Below are 20,336 nucleotides of genomic sequence, written 5' to 3'. Positions count from 1 at the left end.
TGCTGAATACAGTTTTACCGCTTAAAAGTAGCTGTTTTATGTGCATGTTGTTAAAATACTAGTCTAATTTTCACATCTGTTTAAATTACATTATTATTGCTACGTGGACTGGTTAGTTTCTGCAGATCAGCTGCTGTGCTGAACAACAGCTAAGGGGAAAATCCAATAAACAAAATAAACACAGAAGCACGGCACAGGAAAAAATGGCTAAATAAGCACAATCAGATTGATAAAACCTACCAGTAAATGCACCGTAGTAAGCAAACTTAAACAGAGCAGTTATGCAATGCTTTAATAAAAAAAATAACCCCACACACATCATGATCCTCCAGATCACAAACATTTGTATTCTAACAGAGACACTGACATTGACTCAGACACAGACACTTAGCCACCTACAAAGCCGAGGTAATGAGCATGGGAATCATGCGGTGTGGTCTGCTCCAGCCACGGCCACCGTCAGAGACCCCGGAGGCCTGCGGGCCATCATGTCTCACTTCAGCGAGGTCAAAGCACCTTCCACTCTGACATGCTCAAATGCACAAATTATGACTCTGTCAAATCCAGAAATTATGAATGAGGTATTTCCTTTGCCCCGTTTTGCATCCCTGGGATGTCCAGAGATGCTGGGAAATTACATTCAAACACTTAAAAGACAACACTGTAGATAAAAGCCAAAAGAGAATCAAATCTGTACCTTAGAAGTAGCAACACTTCATTTGTCTTTTGCCATCTTTAATACACAGAGCTGGTGGGAGAGATACTGCAGTATACAAGGAGATTCAGCCATGTATAATATAGAAAACTATAGTTTTGATGTACAAAATGCAAAAATAAGTAGATTTTGTTGACAGGAAGGAAGAAAAATTAAACTATTATGATTAAAGATTAGTTTGCAATCTGGTTGATTCCATGTCAAGCTGAATTAGTCTGTGCTAATGTTCATATTTTGGGGAATGAGAAAGTGGCTACAACCCACCTAAACAAAAAAACAAGACATATATTACCTGGAATATCCCATGCCGTTTTCACTAAGTAAAATATACACATACTTATCTCATCAGGCCTGATGAGATAAGTATGTGTATATATTATCTAGACCGTTTTTTGAGGCAATGCCTCTTACTCAGAAACGAAGACACAGATTTGGAATTTACCTTTTTTATTTATCAGTTCTCACCTTTTCCCTTTGAGGCACATGATTAAGTCCAGTTGTGGATCAAGAAACTGCCAAAATCTGACAAAGCACATTTGACTTCCTTTTATGGAGGCGTTCTTGCAGGAATGCACCAAGTGTTGGGTAGGTACAGGGGGAGGAGATGTCTTTTAAGAAAATGGAGCAATTTTTGAGCAATTTTGGTAAATGCACTCTGCTGAATCTGTTTTGTGAGATTTGTTAACCTCTAAAAGGAGATATGAAAGAATCTATGAACAGATACATCATTTCTTATGCAACTGAATTGTTTAGTGGTGTAGTAGGAGGGGCCACGAGTTATAAAAGTAGTGGGGCCTTGTGTGCTAGCAAAGGTAGACTCTAATTGTTGCGTGGTGCAGCGAGCACAAGCCTAGAAGGACACAAACAAGTGTAGCACTGGCTTCCATTCAAATACTGAAATCATAAAACACACTGCGTGCCTTCATCGCCTGATCAATTGTACACCTGCTGCAGGTAATTGGCAGGAAATAGCATTTAGGTTGAACATAAAATGTACATGAAAACTACAAAAAGAAAAACCACAAAAGATAAATAGATCAACTATTTATTTACTTGTTTAGTATAATGAGATAAAATCATTATTTTTTATAGCAGACAGACGTCTGGTAGGTACTGACTTTCCCACCAGGTGAGCTGAGTTAACGTGTTGAGTCTGCAGGTGTTCCCTATGGACATCAGCTGCTCCAAGGAACTTTGAGTGTGTACAATAGTTAAATCAGCTACGCTGTGTAAATTTACAGTTTATGTATTAGTAGGAATAAGAAAATAACTTTGTAATGGAGAAATATCATTTGTGACTTGCAGCTCGGGCTAAGAGGTTTGCGCTGTTGCAGTTCACAGAGGATTTATGGGTTGGCAGAGTTGGAATGAAACCTGGTGAACATCAAGGTAAGATTGAACTCCACATAAAATGTACTTTACAAATCCATGTTCATCACTGACGGTGCTACGTTTCATTTAACATCCATTGTACTCAGTGATAGGCTATGGCTGCTTTGTCTAGTGGAACAAGGGTAAACTTGGATCTTTATATATATTTTCTAGGCCCTGTATGTTTTTTTGATGACAAAATGTCTGTAAACTAATTCGAATCGACAGCAGCTGTACCTTGTGTCTGGTTCTCACTCCCAAATATTGACAAAAGAGGGACAAGAGAGAACACTTTGTTCTGCGGTGTTTTTACTCGATCTTGCCAAATAAGAACTGTCTCAGGAATTACTTGAACTATTTGTACAAATGTTGTTATTGCGACATATTCCTCACACACAGTTGTTGCAGGTCGAGAGCTTGTTTTGATCGCAGCAGTTGATATGTATTGATGATACTTCCTCAGTACTTAGATATTTTCATGCAAAACATGAGAATTCCTGTTGAGGTAGTGTATATGTATGTTGTTTATTATGAAAAAATTGCAGATGCTTCTAAGATTTCCAACTTGCAATGCTGTATTTGGCAAATCAAATGGTTTCACTGAAGGTTTTCGAAAATGTGCACCTTATTAGTGTCTCTTCAGCACAACAACCCATGGAATACTCTATTCTGGTATTACTGTGATGTAAGTTAAGGTAACACTTTCAGGTGCCACAGCAGTAGAGTAAAATTACAGCAACAAATAAAAACATCAGTGTAGAATAAATCTAGAAGTAGATAACAAAGTGCAGCAGCTGCTACAGACTCAGTCAGGTAAGTTTAGACAACAATGATGCAAGGAGAGCTGTTTATGTTGGTGTTCGGTGACAGTCCGAAGAGTCGTACCTGAATTTGTTAAAGACGCAGGATGTAGCACTAGACTGGTCACTTAATTCCTGACCCGTCTGCACTTACCAAGAGCTCAGAGTTGTTATTTTACTGGAGTAGCTCGTGGTTGCCATATTAGGAGGAATACACATCTAAAATGTACGCAAAGCACCACAAAATGTGCAGCGCTTGATGAGGTGTCTGTCAGTAGAAAAGTCAATGAGGTGGCTGGAAAAAGGAGTCCAGATGAGGAAAGGAATGAGGAGAACGGAGCCTAAAGAGAGCAGTTTTCAATCACACCCAGGCATGACAAGGTGCTGCCAGTCTGCCGTTAGGACGTGCTGCCACCAATATGGCGGAGCTCTGTCTCCACTGCTGAATCAGAGGAATGGCCCAGGAAAGTCAGTTTGACTAGCGGCTTTGAGGGAAACTGCCAGTCCAGATCAACAACTAATAATTTCGCCGGCTCTCTGTGTCATGACTGGATGACATGGGTGGATCTCAGAATAATTAAAAAAGAAGACCTGACATGTTTTAACAGAACAGAAAACAAAATATAAATATAGAGGAGACGACACTATTAAAAAGAAATGTGTGTGTGTGTGTGTGTGTGTGTGTGTGTATAGTCAAATGTGATGTCAAACCAAACAAATCAAAAAACAAAACTCTGAAAAAAGTTTGAAAATTAGACAATAACTTGTTTATTTTGTTACATATTTTTCATGCAGACGAATGAACTGACTCAGTGTGAGGGTGTGTGCACTTGTTCTGCAGTGTTTACTTTTTTTTTTTTTTTTGAACAGTTGTTCTACTTTTTGTCTTTGCCAAGTTGAAACATGCTTCATGTTGCATCATGCTGAACACAAAATTGACTTCTTAGTTAAAGTTTATACGTTGAACCTTTTCACAAATAGTGTTAATTGAAGTCTTCAGCAGTTATGGAAACACCTTGTTAAACACCTCCCAGGGAAAATATTGTGGGAATACAAGCTGATCCTTGTTAAAAATATTGACTGTCTGTATTAAACTGTTGTCTGTGAAGACGATCGGCTGACATATTGAGTATTATGGCCTCCTTTTTCCTTTTTTCCATTCACTTTTTGATGGGTGTCGTAGCTAAGCTGCGTTCAGGTGGTGATTAAAAACCTCTTCTTCATCATCAGCATCAGGGCCTTCATGATTTCTTGTGTATATATTAAATCTAATGTGCCACCTGGTTTTACTGTTGCTAGTGTTTGGCTCCCCCTTAGTGCAGACGTTGTACCTACACATACTGTAGGCAAAGAGTGTGCCGGGGCCTGATGGGAAGTGTTACTTGCTTGAACAGGATATGCATTTTTCCTGCTTGTAGATGAATGTATAATGCAGCTAGAAATCTCTTTTTAAGAGCAAGTGTTATCAGTTTACAACTACAGGCGCAATGATTTGTTAGTGTGTGTGTGTGTGTGTGTGTGTGTGTGTGTGTGTGTGATCTGCTGCATTACCAATTAGATGTTCATCATATGTGCACGTGTTTGCATGTATTAGAATTTGTGCACTTTGTCAACATGCTGTAGCAGACTGAAGTACATATCTAAAAGACTTCGACTCCTCTAACATGTCTATTGGTGCGTGCGTCTGCCTGTGTTTGCGGTGAGCCTTCCTTCTAATCTGCCAGCCAGCGGTTGTGTATGAAGTGCTGCTGATGGTGGAGACTATTTGGCCTGTGAAAGGAGAGTTGGCTGTCTTCTCCTATTCCCCACAGCTCATTCAAACGTCCAACTGATGGTAGAGATTAAATGTCTTCTCTCAGAATGAGGGATTCTGTGGCTGCTATTTAAGAAACTTGCATGAGTGAAAAGCATGTAAAGAACCCATTTAGTATAAGACAACAGAATGGCAGCGGTTACATGTGCAAACAATGGATCATGCCTCACACGGCATACCATACATGTGGCCTGGTTGCCTTTTCTAATACATCTGATAGTCTTTGCAAATGTCAGCTAAAAGCTATGTACTGTTATTAATCAGGAGAATGGAGTCTCCATTTTTGTCTTGTCTTAAATGTCTGATAAGTCATTTGCTGATTTAATTTATTATTGTGTTGAGTTTATTAGAAAAATTCACAAAGAACCATGATATGGCATCTTATTTGTGAGGTATTTTGGTGGAAAAGACAAATGCAATGCTTGGTTATTTTTAAAATATTCATAGCAAGTGTTGGTTACACTTACAAATAAGTTTAAAATGTGCAAACTAAAAATGTTTCATTCATTCTTTATATATTATATATTCAGGCTTTTACTACTTTAATTAAAGCCTGATATATGCATCAATTACTTTTTTTAAAATAATTTCTCTTGAGATCAATGCGGTTATTTAAAATTGTGATGAAACTTAAGTTTTCAAAATTCAGTCAAAAAAAAGATTATTCTCCTTTTTTTTTTTCTACAGCAGTTTCAGTTTATTTTCAACTTGAATATAAAAATGAAAATGTTGAATAATATTAATTATAAGACCAATTTTACAAAAAGGGGAAAAAAACCCTCACGTTTAGAATTACAATGAAATGTAGGTGAAACCTATGCAAGTAGTAAATGAGAATAATTCCACACCAGGTTTAGCTCTGGTGTCACCTTCACTTCCTCCTGGGATATTTGTAACCACGTCACGTAAATTCACTTTTCATGTGTGTATCGATGGATGGCCCGCGGAAGTAATGCTTTTTGAGTCGAATCGATGCTTTTGTTGCTCTAAGAAGGTTTTGAACTGAGAACTGAAGGATCGTAATTATTTCAAATATGTCATTAATGGTCTAAATGAAGCTGCAGCGAACCCACAAAGGAGTCTCATAAAAAAAAAAAAAAAAGTTTTTCATACGTGTTGAAGCACAGCTGAACAACAGACACTCACCACATTTTGTAATATGATGTGAACAACAGATTCTTGTGCTATCATGTCCTTGAGCAAGCTATAACACATCTCAACAGCTTTGGGGTAGAACATTATGACGGAGTGGTGTTAGATCTAAGAGAAAGAGAAATGGAGAATTTAATTGACTGACAGGTGGGAGTGTCGGTGAGCTGCAGACGCCTCAGAACAATGTAACTTTATCCTCTGATGTGATATTTTGAGCTGCACCTTCTCTCAACACCAAAGTCACATTTAGTCCTCCCGGGCTTGTTCTTTTCACACATGCAACCACACAGGCAGAAATTCTGCTTTCATTCCACAACGTCTCTGAAACCCTCAAGTTTCATTATCACCTGTTTGATGTAGCTCTGGCACACAGGTCGGTCTTTGTTTGGTCAGGCATCTGCAACTGCACAGTGCGCATGCTGAATATCTTACACTCCTCGGTTATTGTTTGACAACATCACATGTCATCGTTCACTTCGTGTTTCTGAACCACTGTGTAAATGTTGCAGGTATTCTGACAACTTAAATTACCACAGTGAATTAACCACGACATGCACATTAAACTATATACTGAGATCTGTGAAATTACAGGTAACTTCACATTTCAGACACTTCTAACAATAACAGTAGAAATGTAATCACTATTTATTCTATATATATATATATATATATATATGTATATATATGTATGTATATATATATATATATATAATAAAAATAAAGTACAAAAAGAACTCCTGATATTTCCTGAAGACCGCTGATTAGATGTAAAGGTTAATAAATACTGCAGTCACTGTAAAAAAAAGGAACACTCAAATCACAAATCAGATCTTGATGAATAAATAATTCAAGTAAAATATCTTCACTAATTTACATTGTAGAATTTGTTCAGGACATAACGACACAACAATGTTCAATGGAAACAAAAATCCCCAACCATCAGGGCTGTGTTCAAAATAACACTGAAAACCACAGTGAAAAAGTGAAATCACAGGTTTGTCCAAGTTGCATTAATTTGATCACGGCAGCTCTTGATGTTACTCAGAAGTGTTTATGGTCTTCGCATGCCCATACACGTGTGTGTACTGTACTTCCAACAACATCTTGGCATGCTACTGGTGAGTCAGCAGATGGTGTCCACAGGACACATCTCCTCCCAGACCTGGATCAGGGCATCAGTGAGCTGCTGGACTGTCTGTGGTACTGGGAAGTGTTGCATGCATTCATAAGTAATGTCCCATAGGTGCTCAGTTGGATTTAGGTCAGTGGAACTTAAAGGTCAATCAGCAGATACCGATAAGGAGAGAACATTTCTCAGGTGCCTTTGCATGCAAACCCTTTCCTTTTTGGGTGTTGTCTTGCTTTTGTGTCTCCATTACAGTCACTTTGATTTGCACTAAAGCAGGTGAAACTAACGTACAATGACCTGTGTGTCCTAAGTGGACAGATTGACATCCCTGGCGTTTCATTGGCTTGGCGTCGTACTCTGATGATGATGAGTTGTATATAATTATTTTTTTTTCAATTTTCAGCCTTTATTGTCATTGTATGATGACACTAGTACTCTGAGGCACTAATACCAACAACTGGGCGTTTTCTTAAGTGACAGATAAATAATGTGATCATGCAGATGTTTCCCTGTAGTAATGTTCTTTGGACACTAGAGGACACTGCCTCATCATAAAAGGACCATCTGTCCCACACCAGGTCTTCACGTCAACCATACACAAAGAAGCCTGAAGTAGTAATTCCCACCTCCATGAAAATTAAATCTAAAATCGCTGTTCGTACTTTTGAATCTCGAATACTATCTTAAAGCATCGTCACTGTTGTCTGTTTGTGGATTTAGTTCTTCGTATTTTCTTATATTTCCCTGCTGGCAAAATAATTTGGACCATTTTCCTTCTCGTTTTATCAGCACTTTTGAGGTTTACACACCTCTGCATTCGTGAAATCACAACACGTCTACTTTTTTCTAAATTAATAATTTAAGAATTTTAGGAATCACCAAAGTGACTTATTAAAACAATCAGGTAACATAAATGCAAAGTGTTTTTTAAATTGTGTGTATTATTATTTGTACAACCTTTAGTCTTTATTTCTGCATAAATATAATCTAAAACATCATATTTTCACACACAAATCCTAAAATTAGATGCAAGGAACCTAAGCAAAAGCATTGATACAAATATATTTATTCATTTCCCAAAATTAATGCAGCTTTACTTTACACTTGTTGCTTTTCTGTTTGGTGTTTTTGAATTGAAAAATTGGATTTGAAAATCTGATCATGTGTTGGTTGATATTTATGTTCAAATAAAGACAATCTTGAAAGGGTTCACAAAGTTTGAAGTGCCACTGTGTCATCAGCATAAATGCTTGTGGAAGGTGTGTTTGTGTGTGTGTGTGTGAGTGTGTGTTCTCTCGCCAGACGAAAGAACTAAAGCGCGCACACACCCTTTCTTCTGTTGTGTCTTGTGAATATAAATCTAAACCTAATTTATAGTTGACACAGTTGAGTGCGATTACAACACTGTGCAGACTGCTGCTGCTCTGCAGACACGACTGAACCACCTACAGAGTATTTTATTCATAAAACAAAAACATTAGTGCTGGAACTGTCATCCAGCAATGGGAACATTTGAAAGTGAAGCTCTCAGTGTTTTTTGAGAGAAGCTTTAATCACGAGTTGCATTTGTTTGTTTCCTGGTCACGTCAGTTTAAGTCACTCACTAGTTGGCAAATATTTGCAATGAAGGCTTGAATGCACCTGAATGCACCTATCTTCATAGTAGAATAATGTTTATACCTATTTAGCTCTCAGTTATTTTAAGTTTAAACAGCATCACATTACTTTCAAAGCGGACGTGAGCAGGAATATTTTGTATTTTTGACTTGCTTGACTGCAAACCACAGAGGAACACTGTGTTCATCCGACTCTCTCTCCAAAACCTCAGACGTGTTATGGAGATCAATACTGGAATGAGAACCTACTAATCAACATGCCTACATGAGAGTCCAGATTGTACAATTTATTGCAGGATGGTCAGGTTGAAGGAAATAGGAGGAGAGTGGCTCAAAATGTGCTTATTGCAGACAACTAGAGTGTGGAGAGGTTGCAAGCATGATGGTAGTGTGAAGGTATCCTAGCTGTGTTCATGTACTGTATTCATTCGTGTAGATAGTTCTTTCCTTGTGTGAACATTTGCAGTGCATATATAACTATTATAGGGTTAAACTGGGTTATTATTAGAAAAGAATGTGTGCAATATGTGGAACGTGTTTGGAAAAGTTATTCAGCAAGTTGCCAAAAAAAAAAAAAAAAAAAAAAATCAACAAACATAAAAACAGAATATAAATAGCAACAAGTAAACATCCATATTTCCCGGATTCACAGACACACCTACTCCCTCCAATGTAATTTGTGATGAACTGAGCAACATCTTAAATCATGTTGAAACATATTCTTGGAATGCGACTTGATAATGACGACAGTATTTCCCCCTTTTCATTCTGTTTTTTTTATTATTATATTTTATTTTGCGGATTTGATATTTTAATTCCTAGTTTATATACATGTAAAATGATATTTAAACACGAAAGAATGATTTAATTTTATTTTTTAAATCAGTCTCTGGATATTATTTAGGTTACACTGTTGAAATATCCTCTATTTACTCAAAGCAGCGTTGAAATTATAGATTGTTAATTGATAAAATGTCCATAGATTAATTTAAAAAGATAAAAGATCCTATATATATAAAAAAAATAGTTTAGCAAACGGAGAAGATAGAAACGCAGCCTGCAGCCTACCTGAAAGAGTTTGCGCTCACTCGTATTTTCCTGCCACTAGATGGCGCAACTGGCCCGTGGCGCACACTGATCCAGTCACCTGTTGGACAGGCCGTGGAGCCCAGCAGTTAAGAACCGAGCGTCTTGACTGTGGGTCAGAGCAGGAAACACTGTCAAATAACCCCAGGCTTGTCATAAATTGAAACTACACGCTTCGGATTTCAGAACTTCAGTGTTTTCCTTAAACTGACGCGCCTCCAGTCTGGAGGGGAACGGGGTCACAACTGCGTCGCCTGCCTCCAATGGGCCTGTCCAACAAAAAGAAGAGCTCTGCAACAAGCGGGGGTCGATCCAATTATTATAGAAGCCATAGATCCTCACAGATATGCTGTGTAGACGTATTCTGTACAATGACACATACCTGGCACTGATGGAGAGGCAGCAGTGGATGTTTCTTCTGCGTCTTGTTTTATATTTTACTTTATTTCAGGGCTTCATGTGATCATTTCTTGAGGTCAGCCGATTAGACGCACAGGTGTGTGGACCTGCGGACTCACTTTAATTTAATAAGGTTGGGCTGTTTCTTAATTCTTGATTCGTTATCAATCACAGTCCAGAATTTACAGTAGGTGTGTGGTTAGATCATACGGGCTAATCTTTACGCCTGAGTGCGCTCTCATGCAGGATGTGTCCTTTGGTTTGTTTTGCCGTGAGATTAATAAACCAACCCTGCAGCCGCTTGGGGGCGTCGCATCTTGGTCCGATAACAGACGCATTGTCGCCTTCCGTGCAATAAAAGGGAAGATATGCCTATCGAAGGCGCCAGGTGAGCAATAAGACAGGCCAATTGAGACAGCTTGTGTCATGTTTACGCCTATTCACTAGCGCCAGTCTCGCTACACATTAACCAGACAACATACAAATAAAGATATGGCGTTGATAAACTCATGACTCGAGGTGCAATACAGATGGTAATCAAGGGATTTCATAGTCTTTTTTCCAGTTGTCACTGTGGCCGACAGTGACTTCTTCGGTCGGTGATACGGAGCCATCAGAGGCGTCGGATTCAGCAGCATGCATCACTTTTATAGAAGACGGTGCGTCATTTGGGGTCAATGTGACCAAAAGTCACCTTTTAAAAGACCAGAGGCTAATTTTTTTTTTAGGTTTTTTTAATTTTTTTTCATTCTGTTATCACGATGAAAAAAACCCAAAGTGTAACTCTGTTGATAAATGTCGTAGCTTGAAATTGACGCCACCGAGCCCAATAAAAGTTGTGTATGTATTGTCAACGTGCAGGAATCTCAGGCACCCTGCACCCTGCCTCTGCGTTATCTTAATTAGAATCTATGAACGTAAGCTACGGCGACATCTCCACGACTAAAGTGACGTTGACTCAGTTGGCAAAGACATTTTTCTCCTCGCCTTCACGATACAATGCGTCAAATTTGCGTTAATGTCTGGATCACCTCCACCGACATTGGGATTCAACTAGCGCACACAACTAAAAAAAGGCATTTCAATTTTTATTGAAACTTTCAAGAACACGATGTTGATGTTGTAAACTAGACAAAAAAACTCCAATAAAAACATAACCCATTGACAAAAGAAACACAAAAGAAACCTTCATATTCTCGATTATGCGGCACTTTTACGAGCAGGTTCGCAAAGTATTTTTAATAACAGGAAAAAAAAAAAATCCACGTTTGTCACACTTCAACGACACTTCTGTTGCTCTTTTTTTGTTTTTGTTTTTGTTTTTGTTTTGTTTAAATGAAGATTTCTCTTTTTCAAGCCATTGGTGCAGTGCGTTGTCGCTTTTTCATTCGTTTTTAAACAGTAGCACTTCACACACGGGGACAACAAGTGAAAATACAAATGGCACATGAGTGTGAACAACTAGCTCAGTCGATATTTGGGGAGGAATAAAGTCCATATTTCAAGAAGGGTATAAATGCAAATGGCAACAAAAGGATAATAGCCCACAACGTATCTTTACACAGGTATATCGACAATAAATTAAGAACAGATCCCTAGAAACAAACTACTCCGTTGTATGTACACGCCATTACAATATGAAATATTACATAAATATTTTATATATCCTTATGTACACCTATAATCAATACTACCTTTCATTTTTTTTATATTTACTGTCTGCTTCCCTTTGCCTTTTGGACCTTTGGGCTAAATTCCGCATGCTTGGGCAATCGTTTTGTCCCAGAGCACCAGTGAAGCCAAAAGGCCTGTTCCGATTTGAAAAAGAAATGAATTTATGTTTCAATTATTAAATCTGATTGTAAGGAAATATCGGCAAAGGGAGTGTGTTAATTACATTAGTTTTTACATTTTTATTATTAAAAATAACATTCGTTTGGGGGGTGTTTAGGGGGTCATGCAACTTTTGGCCGGTCAATTATTAGAGTACAACAAAAATACAGCAGTATTTAAAAGGTAGGTTGAACGGTAGTGAATTTAAATAGTCAAATCAATTCAGAGTGCATATTAAAACACATTTCTCGACAAAATTAGGAGAAAAGACACAGCAGCAACTTCTCCTAAATCTGTAAGTCACACCCATTTTTCAGTTTCAATACTTGTACGGTATTCAAATGACATGATAAAAGTGATGTTTAATTTAACAAAAAAACAAAGAAAGAAAGGGGGGAAAGAAAAGAAAAATATACATAGCAGATGTGTATTAACCAAAGTGCATTTCAGAAACTAAAACGTCCAACAGTTCATGTTTTTTAGTCTTTTTGTTTTCTTTCTAAAACCTGCGTAAATCTACGAGAGCGTCCTCCGACTGTCGACGTCTTCATCACCGTCAACACTTTTCATGACAACAACGAAACTAGAAGCAGGTGTTATGTTTATAAAAAGAAAAAAGAGGAAACGTGGGGAAACTCCTAGGGGGACCCGCTCCGTGGCCTGTCCTGGTTTGAGTCCAGTCCACTGACCAGGCGCTGGATGCTCTGCAGCTCGTTGGCCGCGTCTTTCTCTGTGCAAGTTTTTGGGGACATGGAGACCGAGCCGGAGGACACGGTGGACGAGTGGCTGGTCACCTCCGATGTGGAATCCAGGGTGACAGCAGCAACAGGGCTGGCCGGGACAATGCCGTCCCCCTTCAGCTCGGTCCCGCTGCCGGTCATAGAGGACATGGCGGTGGTGAGCAGGGTGCTGTCCGGTACCGTCATGGGAAGGGAGTAGGGGCTGTACCTGAGTCGGGGGCGCACTGCGGTCAGGAAGGGGTGCCGATGAACAGACGAGGACGCGGCAGACGAGGCTGCCGCCGCTGCCGCCATGTACGTGTATGGATAAGGGAACAAACTGCCAAACGGAGACATGGCAATGCCCTGTGGAGAAATGCAGAAACGGAGCGTGAGCTGCAGAGCTGCTGTTAGAGGCGCGTAGGCCTAATTTAAAAGTGCATCACACTGCTGGAGCTGTGTGTTCTGGATTAAAGACGCGCAGCAGATGTGTGAGAATGTTTCAAAGTGATCAACTTGAGGCAATAATCTGGCTTTATAATACTCCCACAGCTCTCTGAAGAAGTCTGCATTATATCCTAATACCGTTAGTTAAGAATGGCTGTAAAGCTCATGGCACTGTGCGTCTGACACATGGTTCAACACAGCGACTTTAAAAGCGAACATCTCATTCAGACAGTCGTGCCTCGATCCACAGAAGTCATTTCACACATTTTGTGCCTTGTTTAAAAACTAAAAAGCAGCAAAGCTTCACCACCCAGCATGGAAACAAGCTTTAGTGCTTGTTCGGGAATTTGTAATCCACATAAAAAAAATAATGTTTGATGTTGCAATCGAGCGAGAGAATGTGCCATTATATTTGTTTTGACTATAAAATATGTTTTCCAATGAGCCAATGAGGCGTTTTTACACTTACTATTAAGGCTCTAAAGCTCAGACTCGATGAGCTCATTTTAAAAAAGATTGCTTAACACCTCTAGGTGTTGTAAGAGGGGGTGGGTGGGTGGGGGTCTCTGTCCCTCAACGTCTGTTTTCCTTAAAGATTGACAGACTAATGTCTAAAGAGAAAGGCAATAAAACACGATATCTAATAGTCTCGTCAGGCCAATGCAGTTGCTCAACTTCCCTCTGAATAGTAACCCATTTGGCAAGAAAACAAAATCAACAAGCACAGGCTGACCACATGCGCACACACTCTCTCTCTCTCTCTCACACACACACACACACGCGCACACCAGCACCATTAGGATACCCTTCGACATTTCTATTTCTGATTCAACGGGGCCTGTAGGCTGCAGTATAACTTCTGCTTGACAGGAGGAGACTGTTGGGTAGGCCTGGGCCCTAGAAAACAGGTTTTACCTGCGATGCCAAGACATGTTGCTGCAGATGAAAGGGTAGGCCTGGAGCTCCCGTCAAGCCTTGCGACGGTGATGCCATGCTAGTTGTGTCCATGGTGCTCACCCCTCCCGTGGACACAGCTGCCAATAGTGGCCCCATGCCTGCAGCCATGTTTGAGAATGCACCTCCCATGTTGAACTGACTCGGGTGCAAGAGAAACGGATGCGCACTCCCTAAGTGGTTGAAAAACTGTTGTCCTGTTAGGCCTGTTGGAAATCCAAAATTATGCAGGTGCCCGTGGCCTATGTGCGCGCTGTCAGTCTGAACTGTCAAAGGCATGAAGCTGTCCTTGTTTATCGACCTGCACTCATCCGTTTTGGGCTGGTCCAGGCTCGGACTCTTCAGGTCTTCTCCAGAGCGGGTGGTACTGGAGATTACGGTAATGGGGCTCTGCCGTGAGTCTGCCTGGCTTTTCTCAGTCCTAGGGCCGCTGTCGCGGATCCTGCTGCCAGAGTCACTGTTACCAAAGGGGTGCCCCTTAGCTGGGCTCGCCTCGTGGTCTTTCCCATCCTCCGTAGTCGTGGAGATCTTGCTGGAGTCTGGACCGTCTTTGTGTCCGTCTTTGCTCTCATCGTCGCTGTCCTCATCGCTGTCACAGAAATCTGTACAGGTAGAGGGTGGAGAGTATCAGTTATCATTCTGTACATCGAATCGTGACAATAACTCCCATTACAGCCATTTTGCACTTAGTTCTGACAGGTGGAACAAGAAATAGTCCCACGGGACCGTTATTCCCGCTGCAGCCCTTCACACTTTAGACCAACATGGGAAGTACCTGCGTCAACTTAACGTTAAAACCTGTGTGTTTATTTTTAAAATTACCTTTTAAATGTTTGTAGATTAATTGAAAATCATTTATGGCAGACAAATATCTTATTTCTGGTCAGATAATGACCTCGCCAATTAGTGAGCAGGCCAGATGAATTTTCCGTGATGTTTTATTATAAGACAGTGGATGCAGACCGCCCCCAGTTTTCCCAGTGTGCATGAGCTGGATATGAGCGACCAGGCAATATTAAAAGCTGTTCATCGACTATGGCTGCTTCACATTAATAAAGCTGGTTCCTATTCTACACATTATACACACCTTGTAAAAAAGAAATCCTGCCACAATGCAAAGTTTACGACTTTACACACGACTTGTGATTAAATTTGTGACTGACTGTGGGGTCTGTGAGCCTACCTTTCAGGTGTGGGGGGCCCACGGTAGACACGGCAGGGGATGAGGCCTGGCCGAAGCACTTAAAGGAAGCCTGCTCTCCAGAGGAGTCGTCTGAAGCCCCGTTCTCCTTTTTCTGTTGCTCCTCGTACGAGCGCATGGATTGCAGAGCCAGCTGTTTCCTGCGCACAAACACTCAGGTTTAGATTGGTCCTGATCGCAGCTCCCATTGGATCAGAAACAATATTTACAGCGCGATGCACACCTGAGATAACGAACTCACCTATGCAGCAGGTGAGAATAAAATAAATCTAACACAGAGCCAGAGCGTTAACAGGCCCGTGCAGCTGTTTATCTTCACATAGCACAATGTCACATTTCAAAAGGAGCACGGTCCAATTTAAACATTATTATTATTAATAATAATAAAATCAATCAGCAAGTGAAAGGAGCTAAAGAATTATAGCGATCTCCATCTTAAGCTATTTGATTGGAATCTGTGGAGCACCAGGCTCCCTGCGGGTTAATGTGCAGGCTCTGACGCGGGGTTAATCCACCGAGATCACTGTCCGTCTAACTGTATAAATCCTGACACATCTGAGGGTTTGCTCTTGTCCCCTGTATCTTACCTCTTTTCCCGTCTCCCATTGCCCGTGTCACGGAACCCTTTGGCAAATGGATTGTGGTCAATTTTCAGCTGGGTTATCTGAAACAATTAAAATCACGCGTAAATATGAAGCAGCCGCACGGTTCACTCAGGTGAAGCGCTAGGAGGCTGGGGACTAATCTGCAGGTTTACAATACACTGCTATCATTGTCCCACCAGGCCAAGGCTACTACAGTAACACATTTTTGGGGGCTTTTACAGGGGAAAAAAAAAAGCACCGCCAATGCAAAAACACAGCGACCACGCGCGTCCCCATAATGGCACGGTTTCACAGCACTAAAGTGGAATATGTTAGTTTTTCGTGTAAGCTTTTGAATAACTTTACTCCCACACCACTTCCTCTCCATCTCCCGCGGCGTCGCCACTGCACATGAGAGAGGGGGGTGGGGGGGAGTGGAGCTGGAGTTATCAAAGAGCCCAGGAGGTGATTTTCATAGTTTTCAAGCCCTGCGCAAAATCAAACGTTTAGCATTGCATGTACGCGGCACAGCCTGACGCAACAGACACTTGTTTTCTTTTTCTCCATTCAGCCGCACAGTGCTGTCCCTCTTCTTCTTTTTCTCATTTCTCAACCCCCCCAACCTTTTTAGTCGTGCACACACATGGGCTACACGAAGAGGGGGGGAGAGAGAGAGCGAGAGTCTGGGTCTGTGCCAAATCCTTTCCACGTGATTAAACAAAATGAAGATAACCTGTATAACATTCCTCGGAATTATTACTTCCCTGCGACAAGCTGGCGAATATGGCACTTGCTCGCGATCTCACCCCCCAAACTATGATACTCCACTTTTACAGGCTCAAACAAACATGACGTCTTTCATATTTTATGACAACAAAATGGTGCAGACTTCGCCTGACAGGCAAGGGGACATGCAAGTTCTCTTTTGGAGAATATTCAGGAAATATCGTTAAGCCTGTGAGCAATCATGGTGCTTACCTTGTCATTTTGATAAGCAGTCACGGCAATGAAATCCGTTTCAGGAAAAACGTAAGTCCTGAAGGTACTGTACGGGAGTTTGAGAATATCGTTGGCCCTCACAATGTGAAATCGAGGCTGATATTTGTGCATCGAGTTAAGAATGGTCTGCAACACACACACACACACACACACACACACACACACAACCAAAAAAGAAAAATAAAATAAAGATGAGCACACTATTTATGCTGCACTCACATTTGTGATCGAGCATCGTTGCATTAGGCTACATTTCTTAAAGCTGCAACAAAACAAGTTAAATCAATATGAGCAATTAAACCATGTAAATAACACTGTATGAAAATATTTTGGTGGGTACTTTGAGTTCAGTGGCGAGGTCAGGCTTGGCTACAAATACAAGCTTAATGTGTTTTATGAATTATACTTAATTAGGATAAAATATTCTAATTACAAAACAGCATCAACACGATTATCACTATTAATGGTATTTGCACATTTTTAAAAAATAGTATATATTAATTCACACTCTGAGGAAGGTGTCACAATGGGTCTTGCGACGCAATCTTAAATCTTTTGCCACTTTCTTTTTTTTTTTTTAAATTAGCGTAAATAAAATAATAAACATCAAAATATAAATGACTGGGATATGTGCCTAGTAAAGGGGGTATGTTTATAAATAGGAAAATTGACATACATTAGTTGAACTTACAAATCCATGCTTGTCGGAGATGTTGTTTGTCAGCTTGAGTTTGTGAAAATTGACGACTTTTGACATCCACTGTTCACCGGTAGCCGGACTGTCCGGGTGAATGTACATCCTCTTTGGCATTTCGGGGTCGGCCTTGCCTGCCACCATCCAGCGGGAGTTATGAAATTTGTACCTGCAGTCGTCTGCTGCTACTATATCCATCAAGAGAATATATTTGGCCTTCTTGTCCAGACCAGTGCACCTCACTTTGAACGGGGGGAACATCCGCCTGTGTGACACAACGAAAACAAGTGATGAGCACTGGTGTGGCTGCAAATACAACTCCGAGTAAAACAGTATGAGCAATACGGTAAACTTTGCAATGATCTCACACACACACACACACACGCATGCCTTTCATCTCCACATAAAGTGGGTTGCTACAGTTTGCACAGTACAGCCTGTACTCAGCCGAGACAGTGTGTGTGTGTGAAGTGTCCGGAGGAGAAAAGTGAAGCAGCCTCCGTATAAACGTGTTTCTGCTCTACAGTAGTGTGTCCCAGTTAAACTTGAAGACAACATGTATATGTCAGTGGTGTCTTATTTTTTTAATGCCCTCATAGGCCTCCACACAGACACAGCAGCCATGTTTGTATACTGCCACTGTGGTGATGACGAAAATAATTTAATCAGAGCTCCACACACTCTGAGTTGACATTTTAATAGAGTAATCCGTCAATGTAAACGTTTAACAAACCGGCCATGACAGTGAACAATGGGTTTAAGCAAACTTTTAAAGAAAAAATGTGTATGAAGCTGAACCCCGGTGTCATTTTAAGTTTATTAGTAATGAAGCTGTTTCTAGAAATATTACTAACAAGTGATTTCCTGTCTCTAGTTTGTCAGATGTGTCCTCGCAGCGTCACCTCACGGTTTATAGATTATTGTCATGTTTTAATTGTCTTGTAAAAAGATAATATCGTGTAATAAAGGTGGTATTACCATCACATTTACAGCCTGTGCTGCAGTGCAAATTCAAGGCATTCAAATCAGACTTAACTCGATGACGTTACATTCATAAAACAAATGGGATGCATTTGAATTGTTGTTATTAACCCAATCACCTACGTTTAATAACAAATCCCTCATAATTTAGGGACTGCACGACGGTTCTGCTTGTGTGATAATAGCCTATGTTACATTTTTGGGGATGAATACGCAAACAAAATCTTTCACCTTCCGGATTTTGTGATCACCATCTCAGTCCCCTTCTTGTGGAACAGTTCCCAAAGCTCTTTGGCTTCCAGATGAACTTTGGGATCGTCCTCAACCTCCTCCTCGGGTTCCAGCGTCTTGAGAGGCCTGAGGTGGGCGGCCGCAGCCTGATGCCCCAGCGAGGAGAAGTGGAGACCGGTCTCCGCGGCTCCCATCAGCTGGTCCATGATCGGCTTTCCCAGGGCGCCCGGCAGAGATAGGGAGCCGCTTGGAGGGAGAGCCAGGGCCGGGAAGAACGGGGGCTGGTGACCCAGCATTGCACTCATGGCAAATTCCGGACCCCGGTGAGGTATAAACGGATGATATGCCATACTTGATCCCTGTATGACTGGATCTCTCATCAGGAAGTTCATCCAAGTGCAGGCAACAAATGCAGACGTCTGGCTGGATGCGAAACAATATTTCTAACTGCGAAGCCCGTGAACAGGAGGCGCAAATAAAGAAATAATAATAATAAAAAAAAAAAGAAACGTGTAGTCGGAAATCTTTGGTGAAAGTCCTCCTTCTACTGGGCAGATAAAAACATCCACAAGTGGCCGGGAAACCTCTGTAGTCGATAGCTGAGGTTGTTTTTTTTTAATCAAAAGTCTGCAAAGAGAAATGTAAAAACGTTGTCCATCAATCAAGAGTGCAGCGAGGGCGCGTTTCTTCAGAGCTTGACGCTAACCGGACACCTTTCTGCGTCTCGCTGGCTTGCGGACATTAGTCGAATTAAACCAACTCGGGTGAGTCACTTAATTGACTGCAGTTCATTCTTTCTCTTCTGCTGCTGTTTACAATATCGGCATTCCTGTTAAAATGCGTTCCTTCTTATTGGCTTCAGTCCTGCAGCGAGGGCGACGTGTTGAAATATTTCGATAGCGCCGAATAATCCCCCTGCCTTTACTTGCTCCGGACATGCACCCTCACACGCACACACACACTTTATTCCTCCTCTTTCTTTCGCGCACACGCACATTTCAAGGGGGGAAAGACGTGTGCAGAGAAAGAAGTCCGCTGACGGCCAGAGAGAGAGAGAGAGAGAGAGTGGGAGAGAGAGAGAGAGAGAGAGAGGTGGTAAGGTCCCAGCTCCGTGATTTTCCTAGCGCCTCTGTGGCCCATAGGGCTTCATACTGTATGGATGTGTTGCATGTTACGTGTAGCAGCGCTGCCTTTGATTGGCTCTTTGACGCTTTCGGACCAATTGTGTGGCTGCGTGGGCGTGGTTTTAACAGGTCGGGTGGAGGGGACAGACTTCAGACTTATAAAAAGGTGTTTGGAAACTCAAAAGGGCTTTTGCCGTGAAACGCCACCCTGCCTCGCTCAAGTGTTGTGTGAACATGTCAACATCGTTATAGATGCTGCTGCGCTGTCGGTCGCTCTGTGAGACCCGGGCGCACAGAGGGGCAGAGAGCTGGGGAAGCAGAGCCGGGCTGCACGGCTCGCTCTGTCGGGGAGATGTTATGCTCCACTGGGGCTGTTGATGTCCTCCTCTTTGCAACAGCACCGCAGTATTCCTATGCGTTTTTTTAATATTGTGAACACCATGTTACGCACTCATGGTCATCTCTCTGCTATATCTACTGTGATTCAC

The 20,336-nt window shown here is 41.3% G+C and overlaps 1 protein-coding gene and 1 long non-coding RNA gene across 3 annotated transcripts in view; one reads left to right on the top strand and one right to left on the bottom strand.

The window, feature by feature from the left end:
* The first annotated feature begins 1,536 nt into the window (after positions 1-1,536).
* Positions 1,537-20,336, top strand: part of LOC113157988 — a 31,390-nt gene continuing 12,590 nt past the window's right edge. Inside the window, exons 1-2 of the long non-coding RNA XR_003298545.1 lie at positions 1,537-1,669; positions 2,021-2,104. This is a non-coding gene — a long non-coding RNA (uncharacterized LOC113157988). The remainder of the gene's footprint in view (positions 1,670-2,020; positions 2,105-20,336) is intronic.
* On the bottom strand, positions 10,942-19,782 carry tbx3a (T-box transcription factor 3a). Of its 2 annotated transcripts, none has more exons than XM_026353619.1 (7): positions 18,725-19,782; positions 17,495-17,777; positions 16,798-16,944; positions 15,823-15,899; positions 15,218-15,375; positions 13,996-14,636; positions 10,942-12,999 (listed from the first exon to the last, which is right to left on the bottom strand). In XM_026353619.1, exons 1-7 carry the CDS (start codon positions 19,114-19,116, stop codon positions 12,553-12,555), a joined length of 2,145 nt encoding a protein of 714 aa, XP_026209404.1. In that variant the 5' UTR covers positions 19,117-19,782; the 3' UTR covers positions 10,942-12,552. The 2 variants fall into 2 exon arrangements, with proteins under 2 accessions (XP_026209404.1, XP_026209405.1); XM_026353620.1 differs by having other exon boundaries at positions 10,943-12,999; positions 17,510-17,777.

The sequence above is a fragment of the Anabas testudineus genome, chromosome 12 (assembly GCF_900324465.2).
Source record: "Anabas testudineus chromosome 12, fAnaTes1.2, whole genome shotgun sequence".
NCBI classification, from domain to species: domain Eukaryota; kingdom Metazoa; phylum Chordata; class Actinopteri; order Anabantiformes; family Anabantidae; genus Anabas; species Anabas testudineus.
The sequence above is the reverse complement of the archived record's forward strand: the minus strand, read 5'-3'. Positions and strand labels throughout refer to the sequence as shown.